The sequence below is a fragment of the Hemitrygon akajei genome, chromosome 1 (assembly GCF_048418815.1).
Source record: "Hemitrygon akajei chromosome 1, sHemAka1.3, whole genome shotgun sequence".
Classification (NCBI taxonomy): Eukaryota; Metazoa; Chordata; class Chondrichthyes; order Myliobatiformes; family Dasyatidae; genus Hemitrygon; species Hemitrygon akajei.
In genome coordinates, this window is record NC_133124.1 from 70,383,555 (window position 1) to 70,396,104 (window position 12,550).

Below are 12,550 nucleotides of genomic sequence, written 5' to 3' on the forward strand. Positions count from 1 at the left end.
ATCTATCTATCTATCTATCTTTGCTATGGAACTGGTGTTGATAGACCAGGTGAGATTCTCCGCCAGGTGCTTTTAATCTCTACTGAGGAGCTATCGATGTTCAGCAGAGAATGGTCGCTCCATGCCCTCCTGAAGTCAACAACCATCTCTTTTGTTATGTTCACATTCAGAGACAGGTTGTTGGCTCTGTACCAGTCCATTAGCCGCTGCACCTCCTTCTCTGTATGCTGACTCGTTGTTCTTGCTGATGAGACCCACTATGGCCGTGTCATCAGCGAACTTGATGATGTGGTTCGAGCTGTGTGTTGCAGCACAGTCGTGGGTCAGCAGAGTGAACAACAGTGGACTGAGCACACAGCCCTGGGGGCCCTCGTGCTCAGTGTGATGGTGTTGGAGGTGCTGTTTCCGATCCGGACTGACTGAGGTCTCCCAATCAGGAAGTCTGGGATCCAGTTGCAGAGGGAGGTGATCAGGCCCAGAAATGAAGGTTCTCCCACAGTGCTATCCATTCCAGCAACAATGAAGAACCAATGATGTTCGTCTATAGCTAGTAACCAAATTTATGCACACAGTCTCTTCCCTAACTGCCTTTGAGAAGGTAGTGATGAGCTGCCTTCAGAGCAGCTGCAGTAAGAGTTGTATAATATGCAGTCCCAAGATTTAGATGATGAATGAATATGAAAAGGGATATACAGTGCCTATAAAAAATATTCAACCCCCTTGGAAGCTCTTATGTTTTATTGTTCGTCAACGTTGAATCACAGTGGATTTAATTTGGCTTTTTTAACACTGATCGGCAGACAAAGACTTTTGTGTCAAAGTGAAAACAAAGTGATCTACAAAGTGATCTAAATTAATTATAAACATAAAGCACAAAATAATTGATTGCATAAGTATTCATCCCTTTTAATATGATGCACCAAATCATCACTGGTGTAGCCAATTAGTTTTAGAAATAACATAATTAGTTAAATGGAGATCACTAGTGTACATTCAAGGTGTTTAAACTGATTGCAGTAAAAATACATCTGTATCTGGAAGATCCAACTGCTGGTGAGTCAGTATCCTGGCAAAAACTACACCATGAAGACAGAAGAACACTCCAAGAAACCCCACAAAAAGGTTATTGAGAAGCACAAGTCAGGAGATGGATACAAGAAATTTTCCAAGTTGCTGAATATCCCTTGGAGTACAATTAAGTCAATCATCAAGAAATGGAAAGGATATGGCACGGCTGTAAATCTGCCTAGAGCAGACTGTCTACAAAAACTGAGTGATTGTGCAAGAAGGGAATTAGTGATGGAGGCCACCAAGAGAACTCTGGAGGAGCTATAAACTTCAGTGGCTGGGATAGGAGAAAGTGAGATACAATTGTAGCCTGGGTGCTTCATCAGTTGCAACTTTATGGGAAAGTGTCAAAGAGAAAGCCACTGTTGAAAAAACACTCACATGAAATCTCGGGTAGAGTTTGCCAGAAGGCATGTGGGAGACCCTGAAGATAGCTGGAAGAAGATTCTATGGTCTGATGAAACCAAAATTGAGCTTTTTGGCCATCAGACTAAATGCTATGTTTGGCATAAGCTAAACACTGCACATAATCAAAAACACACCATCCCTACATGAAGCATGGTGGTGGCAGCATCATGCTGTGGGGATGCTTCACTGTTGTAGGCCCTGGAAGGCTTATGAAAGTAGAGGGTAAAATAAATGCAGCAAAATACAGGGAAATCCTGGAGGAAAACCTGATGCAGTCTGCAAGAGAATGGTTACTTGGGAGAAGATTTGTTTTCCAGCAGACAATAACCCCAAGCATAAAGCCAAAGCTACACATAAATGGCTTAAAAACAACAAAGTTAATGTCCTGCTGTGGCCAAGTCAGAGTTCAGAACTCTGAATTGAGAATTTGTGGCTGGACTTGAAAAGGGCAGTTCACTCATAATCCCCAAGCAATCTGACAGAGTTTGAGCAGTTTGGTAATGAAGAATGGGGAAAAGTTGCAGTGTCCAGATGTGCAAAGCTGATAGAGACCTATCCACACAGACTCAAAGCTGTAATTTCTGCCTAAGGTACACTGAATAAATACTGATGAAGGGGGTGAATACTTATGCAATCAATTATTTTAGTTTTATATTTGTAATTAATTTAGATCACTTTGTAGAGATCTATTTTCACTTTGACACAAAAGAGTATTTTTCTGTTGATCAGTGTCAAAAAAAGCCAAATTAAATCCACTGTGATTCAATGTTATAAAATAATAAAACATGAAAACTTCCAAGGGGTGGGGTGAATACTTTTATGGGCACAGTATTACTAAGTCAGGATACTGTCTAACTTGGGGGGAACCTGCGCCATTTATTCTTGGCTTCAAGGTGATAGAGGTAGACTTTTGAAAGACAGACAGACGTACTTTATTGATCCTGAGGGAAATTGGGTTTTGTTACAGCCGCACCAACCAAGAATAGTGAAGAAATATAGCGATATAAAGCCATAAATAATTAAATAATAATAAGTTAATCATGCCAAGTGGTTAACTGTCAAGGAGGTTTTGGTGAATAACCCTGAAGCCAGGGTGTGCCTGTGGTGGACTGAGCAAATGCTTAGGGTCGCGGATGGAATGGCAATTAAGTCGATTGCTTTGATCTTTTTTTTTTAAGTGCAATCGTGAACAATAGCCAGATCAGAAATGCTGATCAAGTCATCTAGTTCCCAAAGAGAACTCCGATAGGCCTATCAGATGGTTCACTGCTGCTCAGCGATAGTGGAACAGTGGAACACCATTCACAGTGGAACAGCTTAGTCAAGGATGGGGTGATCAGCACAGATGGACAAATTATACCTCCACTACCCCAGATAGTGGTAGATAGTGCTACAGGAGTTACTCTCATCCAGACAAGTATTCAATCACACTCATGATTTGTGACTTCTAGATATGGAATTTTTTGTAGAGTGCGACCTGGCAATGCTATAGAAAGTGACTGGAGGCTTGTCTTTCTCAAAAACTGTTGAAAATTTTCCCTCCAATTATCTACCAATGATCCTTTGCTTCATTATCTTTCCAGGAAATGAATTCCAGATCACAACCTGCTATGTACATACAGCCAATCTATAGGGATCATTTTGTACTAAACTGTTATTCTCAGTTTTGCAATGAGCTGGTAGTTTACTTCCTGACAGTATAGGCAAGTTCTGCAATTGCATAATAAAAATACAAAATGTTGAAAATAATTAGCAGGTTAGGACAGTATCTGTGGTGTAAGAAACAGAGTTATCATTTCAAGCCAGTGACCTTTCATCAGAACTCTCTATCTCTCTGCACTGATGTTGTCTGCCCAGTTGAGTATTTTCCTTTTTTATCTCAGATTCCCAGTACCTGCAGTTCTCTATTTTTTGTTTGTTGAGAACAAATACTTACAGAGGCCAGGTTGTGCAAAAACCCAGTTCGGATGCTGACTCGTTGGCTGCTGGCCTGGATACGGCTGCTGTAGGGAGTAGGGCTGTTGCATGGGGTAAGCCTGCTGGCCAGTGAACACTGGTTGGTGGCCTGTGATTGGATGCTCTCTACTTGCAATTGTCTCATTGTAGCTTGGTGTTACCGAAGAAAGTTGCATGATTCAATAGTCATTGGCTTTTTAGTGGGATACCAGCATACTAGGAAAGAAAAGCAGAAATTCACTTTGGCAAGTTGCTCAACTTTTTGAAGCAAAGCATTGAATATTGTTTGGTAACTTGCACGACCACTAATTAAGTACTTTATGAAGTGTGATCATTGTAGTAACTTGGAAACATGACAACTAATCAAGATCCCACGTACAACATGATGTGACAGTTGGTTGGAAAATAAATATCGTGTTCTCCCATTTCTTCATCTGGATTGGTATGGCCACTGCTCTGCATGAAACCACAAGAAACTGCAGAGAGTTGTGGACACAGCTCAACAAATCACAGGAATCAACGTCTCCTCTATGGACTCAGTCTACACTTCACTACCTCAGTAAAGCAGCCAGTGTACTTCTCCACCCAACCCAGTCATTCTCTCTTCTCCCCATCCCATCAGGCAGAAGATAAAAAAATCTGAAAGCATGTACCTGCAGGCTCAAGGACAGCTTCTACCCGACTGTTATCAAACTCTTGAAACGACCTCTTCTACAATACGATGGACTCTTGGCCTCACAATTGTTATGATCTTGCATTTTATTGTTTACCTGCACTGCACTTTTTTTGGTAGCTTTACACTTTAATCGGCATTGCTATTGTTTCACTTTGTTTTATCCCAATGCACATCAGTAATGATTTGATATGCACAGACAGTATGCAAGACAAGCTTTCACTGTATATTGGTACTTGTAACAATAATAAACCAATATCAATACCAGTACAGCACCCTGTGATCTTTAGTATCAGGTTTATATCATATCTAAAAGATGGAAACTTCAACATTACAGATCTCACTCAGAACAGTTTCTGCTCAGTCCATCTCCTTCAAGATCTTAAGAAGGCAGGAGAATGGGGTTGAGAGGGTTAATAAAATTAGCCTAGATGGAATGGCAGTGCAGACCTGATGAGCTGAATGGCCTAATTCTACTCCTATATCTTATGGTCTTTTGTTCTATGACACTGCTTTCACTTCTACATCTCCATACTATAATACTCAGTACGTAACAAGAGTTAAACACAAAATACTCTGCAGATGCTGGGGTCAAAGCAACATGCACAACACGCTGGAGGAACTCAGCAGGTTGGGCAGCATCCGTGGAAATGAACTGTTCATTTCCACATATCAAGAGTTGTTGTTTTGGGAGCTGTTGTAATGCAGATTTACCGAGCTGATCTCTGGAATGTTTGTCCTCCAAAGAGAGACTGGTAATGAATAGCCTATATACACTGGAATTTTAAAAAATTATAGGGGCTATCAGAGATAAAAAGAATGTTAAAGGAATTGACAGGTGATGCAGAGAGGTTGTCTCTTTTAATTGGATAACCTAGGAAGAGGGATCATCTTATCTTGAGTAGAGATGTTTTTTAAATGTAAAGGTTGTAAATCTTTGATATTTTTTAAAATTTCCATGGACCTTATGATATCACAAATTGGTATGACAACTGGTCTGCCCATGACTGCAAGAAACTGCAGAGTTGTGGACACAGCTCACCCTGTGACAGAAACTAACCCCCCCCCCCCCCCCCCCCCCCGTGGACTCTGTTTACACTTCTTGCTGTCTCAGTGAAGTAATCAGCATAATCAAAGACCCCTCCCCCACCCACCCAGGCCCTTTCCCGTCGCATTGGGCAAAAGATACAAAAGCTTGAAAGCATGCACTAAAGGCTCAAGAACAGCTTCTACCCTACTGTTATAAAACTATTGAACAGTTCCCTAGTATGTTAAAAATGGACTCTTGACCTCACAATCTAATTTGTTATGACCCAGCACCTTATTGTCTAACTGCACTACATTTTCTCTGTAATGATAACACTTTATTTTACCTTTTGCTACTGTTTTACCTTGAACTATCACAATGTATTCTGTAATGAATTGGTCTGTATGAATGCAAAAGTTTTCCACTGTACCTCAATACATAATAAATGAATTTACCAATTCAAGGCTGTGACAGACAGATTTTTGTACATTCAGGAATCTAGAGGAAATAAGGTAAAGTGAACCATTTTAAGTGAACAACCTCTGAACAGGTTTATTTCAGATTTCCAGCTTCAGAATGTTGTTTTTAGAAGGTGTGGGGTTAGATAAGAAAGAGGACTTGTGGCAATGATCAGCCGTGATCCTACTGAATAACAAAATAGGATAGAGAGACCATCTTATCTTTGTCTCACAAGTATAACATCAATATATGTATGCACAGAGTCATTCACTTCATTGCTCTTTATGACATCTTACTTTTGGATATATGGTTGTCACAGTGTACGTAATTCATGTACAGTATGCCCTTATTTCCTTGGGTGTTACCTACGTTCATCTCTATAACATTGTCAGGCAGAATGTGGGGACTAGGAAAAGCAACTTGATTTCAGATTAATGACAATCCAGCAACATCAATAGCTTAATGTCATGGGAAAACGATTGGGAAGAGTATAGATGGGAGAAAGACAAGGTGGGGGAATAAGGGGGTACATATTATATGCACATACATACAGGTTGAGCACCCCTGATCCGAAATACTTGGGGCCAGAAGCATTTCGGATTTCAGATTTTGGAATATTTGCATCTATATAATGAGATGCCTTGGAAATGGGACCCACATCTATATATACGGGTGCAAAGGATGTTGGGAATAGTGAGGGCGAAGTGCCTCAAGAGAGATAAAGGACAGGTGGTGGAGAAGGAATGCCAGTAGTGGAGAGTAGTGCAGATGCAGACACACCTGGTCCTGAGACACCAGACAAAACCATTTGTTTCAAAACTGGTTTATTGATCATTACAGAATGTTTCTCGGGTGCATCTCACTCCCTCCCTTCTCCCTTCCCTTTTCCCAGCCATGATTCCTGTCCCCTTCTCACTCTCAGTCGACAACAGAGACCCATATTAAAAGGTTTACCATCACTTTGTCATGAAAGTCGTTTCTGTTTTGTGTCAGCAGTACAGTGTAATACAGTATACAGTACCAATGCACACAGACAGTACTGTGCAGAAGTCTTAGGCACCTGTAAAACTATTATGTAAAGTGAAGAAGCTTTCAAGCATAATGAAAAGTTCTAAATATTAAAAATATTACTCTAAAGAGCTATAAATAGTTAAAAACTAAATCATATCAATAATTTGTGTAAGCACCCATTGCCTTTAAAATGGCATCAATTCTCTTGGGTACACGGTTTATAAGAAAATTGGCTGGTAGGTTGTTCCAAGCATATTGAAGAATTTGCAACAGTTCTTCTGCAGACCTTGCCTTCTTGTTCGCTTCTCTCTCTAGATAACTCCAGACAGCCTTGTTGATGTTGAGAGCAGGACTCTGAAGAACATACCAGCTGTTGCAGGACTTGCTTTTCTTTTTGCTGAAGATAGTGTGTTTGGGGTCATTATCCTGCTGCAGCATGACAATCAGACACCTCCCAGATGCTATTGTGTGTTGAATGGGAATCTGCTTGTACTTCTCAGCAATGAGAATTCCATAAACCAACACTATTTACAGAAATGCAGCCACAAAACTGCAGGAAACCTGTGCTTTACTTCACTGTTGGCTGCAGATAGATCCATGTAGCATTCTTCTACGGACAAACATTTTGAGCCGAAAATGTCAGATTTTGACTTGTCGGTCCAGGACACTTGCTGTCATTGTTCAGAACCCCAGTCCTTGTGTTTTTGTGCATAGGTGAGTCTCTTGACCTTGTTATACTTTGGAGGAATGGCTTTTTGGCAGCAACTCTTACATTAAGACCACTTCTGACAGGACTTCTCCAGACTGTAGAGGGATGTATTTGGGTCCAGTTTTTATTACATATTGCAATGTACTCTTGCTGCATAACACACATGCTTAATCATATACACACACACAACAGCCTCATACCCCAATGAAATAGGGACATGCCTGCCCTAGCATGCAAAGTCAGCTCTGGTGGACTGCGTGGATGAGATCTACAGTGAGATCCAATGGCTTAGATGTTGGTTCTGCAATGCTCAATAGAGAGTGAAGAGTTCAAGGGGTGGAGCACCATTGCCAGGTTTGGCAGGAACCTGTTATAGTAGTTGACAAATCCCAAAAAAGACCACAACTATGACATGTTCTTTGGCCTTCAGGAGGCTAGTGCCCATGATGGAGCTGACTGAGTTTACAACTTTCCTCAGCATTTTTTTGATCCTGTGCAGTGGCCTCTCCATACTACACAGTGATACAACTAGTTAGAATACTCTTCATGGTACATCTGTAGAAATTTGCAACTTTGATGATGTGCCCACTCTCCTCAAACTCCAGATGAAATATAGCTGCTGGCGTGCCTTCTTTGTAAGTACTTAGACCCAGGGTAGATCTTCAGAGACGTTTACACATAGGAACTTGAAACTGCTCATGATCCCTCCATGAGGACTGGTGTGTATCCCCTCGACTTCCCCATCCTGAAGTCCACAATCAGTTTTGGTCTTACTGACATGAGTGGAAAATTTTAACTGCAACACCTTGATAAGGAACTGGGTCAGGGATGAGTTGGTGAGTGAACATGAGTAAGGGGTCAGTGGCTTGGGGATGAAGGGCGGGGCTGAAGGGTTCGGGTTAAGAGCAAGAGGTTAATGGTTCGCGGATCAGAGACGGGGTAAAGGGTTGAGGTCAGGAGTGAGGAGTGAATGGGTCGGGGTTCAGGAGCAGAGATTCAGCGGGAGAGCTGAAGGCCCCCAGGATGAGGGGACGGGACCCTGAAGCCGCTCCCCCTGCCCCGGTTCTTCTCCGTCCTGCACAAGGCAGACCATCCCTATCCACTTACCGGGAGACTTCGCTAACTGAAAGGCTCCGCTGCTCTCACTCGCCCACCCACGGCCGTTGGAGAGCCGACGACCGCAGAACTCCGTTACCCGGGCAACAGCACGACCCTCCCCCGGTATTGTAGTTTTGCACGCGGAGCGTGACGTAAACACCACTAGCCATGATCATGAATGGCACTGGCTGACGGCTTGTAACTCTCAGTGCACCGTGATCCGCAGTGGGTAGGAGTATTTTCTTGGTTATTTATATTTTATCATTATTTATTGAAATACAGCGCAGAATAGGCTTTTCGAGCCGCGCCGCCCAGTAATCCCCCGATTTAGCCTTAGCCTAATCACGGGATAATTTACAATGACAATTAACCTACCAACCTTTGGACAGTTGGAGGAAACCGGAACACCCAAGTTTTGTATCAGAATATCGCTACGTGTTGTCATCCATGATTAATTTCAAAGTATAATATGAAATACTTCTCCCTCCATCCCCCTTTGTAAATCCACAAGCAGATTTACATAAATCAGTTATATTTTAGGAATTAGGGGAAATGTAAATTAGGAATTTGATATTTGTACGGCCCAAATTAACAAATAATAAGTGGTAGCAGTTTTCTTTGATGTAGAGAAAGCTTATGATATGTTATGGACCCAAGTATCGCTGCTTAAACTGGAAAAGATGGGAATAGGTGGTAGAATGTTCAATTGGACTTAAGATTTTTTTAAAATGTGATAGATTCTCTAAGGAATATCTTCTTTTTAATATTATGATTAATGATACTTTTAAAAATATAATGATACTTTTTAATATTGGTTCAGATATTTCCAAATCTTTCCAAATGATTTTTCCAAGTGTGGAAGAGAGGCAGGAATAAAAATTATAGAGTTAGGAAAATGCAGGCAGCTGTTAATAAAGTAGAGGAATGGGGTCATGGGGGTTAAATTTTCTGTTGCAAAGACTCAAGTTGTTTATTTTTCTAGAAAGAACATTACACCCACAATTGATCTCAAGTTATATGGTAAATCTCTTAAACAAAAGTCGGTGGTTAAGTTTTAGGTATGTGGATGGACACAAGGTTAACATAGAAGATCCATGTGAATAAAATTCTAGAAAAGTGTAAGAAAGCTCGTATTGTGCCCGGGTGCTTGTGATGTGAGTAATAGGTTACTTAAACAAATCTATGTTGCTTTAATCAGATCTGTCTTTGATTATGGATATGTTCCTTATGGGCCAGCCTCACCCCAAGATAAAGTTGAAGCTCAAGCATTAAGATTATGTTGTGGTGCTATTAAACCGTTCCCAACTTCGGCATTACTGGTAGAAATGGGTGAAGTACTTTTACATCTATGTAGGTTACGGTTAGCAATGGTTTATAGGGTTAAAGTAAGAGGACATAAAGTTGGCCATCCACTATTGGTAACATGAGTAGAGTGTTGGGAGCATTGTATTTGTAAGGTCTTCAGTTTTGAGCGGATGGGAAATGAATTGGCACAAAATCTTGGGTGGTTTAATGTGGATTATGGTTCCAGTGTACCATTTTCTGTCATGCTTCTATGTTTTTTCCCTTTGCCTGTGGTTGATTTTGGCCTTCAGGAAGATAACAAGATGAGGAGTGGTTATTTATTAGCCACACAGGAAGTTCAGCATTATATGCAAGGCAGATTGTATGGATTCTTACATATCAACACAGATGGTTCAAAAGATCCAGTGACAGGTTGCCTGGGCATTTCTGTTTATGCTCCAAAGTTTCAGCTGATTATTGAGAAAAGATTATTAGACTAAGTGTCAGTATTCACATTTGAGATGGTTGTATAATTTTAGCCTTGGAATGGATCGAAGAAGTATGCCTTAATTAAGTTCTTCTATGGTGTGATTCATTCTCAGTCTGGACATCTATTTAAACAGGTACTTCAAATTGTAGGCCAAACATTCTTCTTGAGATTGGACATGGGTTGAGGCTCTAGTCCTGTGTATACATTTCATAAGGGTTCCTGCCCATATAGGGGTTGAAGATGGCAGACATTCTTGCCAAGCAATCGCTAAAGTTAAGGATATAAATGTAGTAGTGCCTTTGCATAAGGGGGACATGAAAGCCATATTTACAAAGTCGATTCATTCACTGTGGCAACAAAGTTGGGATAAGGAAAAGAAAGGATGGCATTTATATAAAATTCAGAGGATGGTGGGAACTCAACTGAGAGATGGATATAAAAGCAGGGAATAAGATAATACTTACATTTTTACATGCTTCCTGTTCAGAATTAATTTGCATAATACTGGTATCTGTAGGGAGTGCGCTTGTCAAGAAATGGTGCAGCATATATTGTTTAAATGTACTTCCTATGAGGTGCAAAGGAAACATCTAATTGCTAAATTGGGATCTTTGGGACATTCGCAGTTTAACATGGAAAATTTGTTAAGATTATCACTGCCACCATAGTGAATGCAAGTGCATATTTGACTTTCTGAAAAACAGTAGGCTTTTTGATATTATGAGGTTTTTTTTGGGGGGGGGGAATTTAGTAGGTATAGTTCCTGTTTCTTTGTTCCACACTCCCAACTCAGTAGGTGGCAGTTATACATCTCATGTTGGTCCGCCAACCGCCATTAAACTTAACACCAAGAAGAGTAAGAATTATGGGAAACCTAAAGCAACACACACGAAATGCTGGAGAACTCAGCAGGTCAGGCAGCATCTATGGAAATGAATAAACTGCTGACGTTTCGGGCCGAAGCCCTTCTTTATGACTGGAAAGGAAGGGGGAAGACGCCAGAAATGTAATTACCAATGTAGGAAATATAGTACAGCAAATACTTGAGTAACTAGCAAGTTTCCCATATTGAACTACAAATCCCAGAAGGCTTAGAGAGGAGCGGTATTATCTGGGGAAACTCCAAATAGCACCGGCTCGCAGCCAGGCAATGCGAAGACTGGCTGCGCCACCACGCAATGCTCAGTGGGAAATGTAGTGTCTTTTGTGATCTCACCCTAAAACGGAAAGAGGCCGGAAAAGGGCAGTAAACTACAAATCCCAGAGGACCAAGCGCGGCGCCGATTACGTTTTGCAGTGCGTCGTTGACGAGAAGCAGAAGCCGGTGTGCACGCGGTTTTCTCTGACGGGAGCGACGGCAAGGAGAGAGCAGGCGGGCAGGCACCGACCTCAGGTGAGGAGGCGCTCGGCAGCTTATCATGAAACCGTCATTCGGACCGGGTGGGCTCTCTGCTTAAGTCCCAAGGATTTTATTAATGTGAATGTATTCAGTCAGTGACATCCGCCACTGAATGTGGTGGGGGAGGGGGTGAAAGTGCCGGCGCGACTGTGGGGCACAGGCCTGGACGGTCTGTTATGGCTTTGGGCCTGCCACGGCTTCCCGGGGTCCTGGGGATCCGGGGATTCCAGGCTTTGGATGAATGGAGGGTTGATGCGGTTTATGCCTTCTCCGGGTGGTCCAGGCTTCCATGAGACCGGATGCTCCTTAGCTTTGGGACACTACCATTGCAGCACTGAGGGAACGCCGCCCTGCCAGCGTTGTTTGCGGGTGGGGGTAGAGATAACGCCGTCCCCGACCCGACTCTCAGAACACTTTGACCTGTTGCTGATTATACACATATTGGTTGCAGTGACCTCGTGTAACCTACAGTAAACGCAGCTATTTGGCCTCCTTTGTCTCTTTATGGTGGGCCTTCCGTGGAGTATTTGCTTGGTCAGAGGGTGACGAACCTTGGCCATCCGGTGGAGGCCTCGCTGAGTGATCCTCAGAGTATCAAGGAGTTAGTATAGGAGAATGGTGCTGAGTTTAGTGATCATTGTGTTCTTAAATTATGATAGAGCAGGTACGTGTGGGCTATTCCTGCAACATAGATTTTTAATTCATGAGGGGGATGGGGAAAGAATGTTACTAAGGTAAGAACAGAAGTTTGGATAGATACTTTATTGATCCCAAAGGGATTACAGTATCACAGTAGCATTACCAGTGCACAGATATATGTATATTAAAAGAGAAGAAAGAATTTTTTTTTAAAGTTACCTTAAAAATAAGGTGTACAAGATTTACCATACCTGAAAGACCAGTTGTTCCTATTTCTTGATGCCTCCAATGGGAACAGTTTATTTTAGGATATTCACTCGCTGAATATT

The 12,550-nt window shown here is 41.8% G+C and overlaps 2 protein-coding genes across 5 annotated transcripts in view; one reads left to right on the forward strand and one right to left on the reverse strand.

Moving 5' to 3' along the window:
* The window catches only part of faim2a (Fas apoptotic inhibitory molecule 2a), a 41,841-nt gene extending 33,236 nt beyond the window's left edge, over nt 1-8,605 (reverse strand). Inside the window, exons 1-2 of one of the 2 annotated variants that reach the window (XM_073045221.1) lie at nt 8,419-8,605; nt 3,413-3,648 (exon numbers count right to left, since the gene is read on the reverse strand). In XM_073045221.1, the coding sequence (XP_072901322.1) occupies nt 3,413-3,608 (196 nt within the window). In that variant the 5' untranslated portion in view covers nt 3,609-3,648; nt 8,419-8,605. The remainder of the gene's footprint in view (nt 1-3,412; nt 3,649-8,418) is intronic. The other variant, XM_073045230.1, reaches the window with a different exon arrangement.
* Nucleotides 8,573-12,550, forward strand: part of abcf2a (ATP-binding cassette, sub-family F (GCN20), member 2a) — a 60,376-nt gene continuing 56,398 nt past the window's right edge. Inside the window, exon 1 of one of the 3 annotated variants that reach the window (XM_073045208.1) lies at nt 8,573-8,638. The gene's annotated coding sequence lies outside the window, so the exon portion shown is untranslated. Of the gene's footprint in view, nt 8,639-11,462; nt 11,577-12,550 lie in introns of those variants that run through there. The other 2 variants (XM_073045187.1, XM_073045198.1) reach the window with 2 other exon arrangements.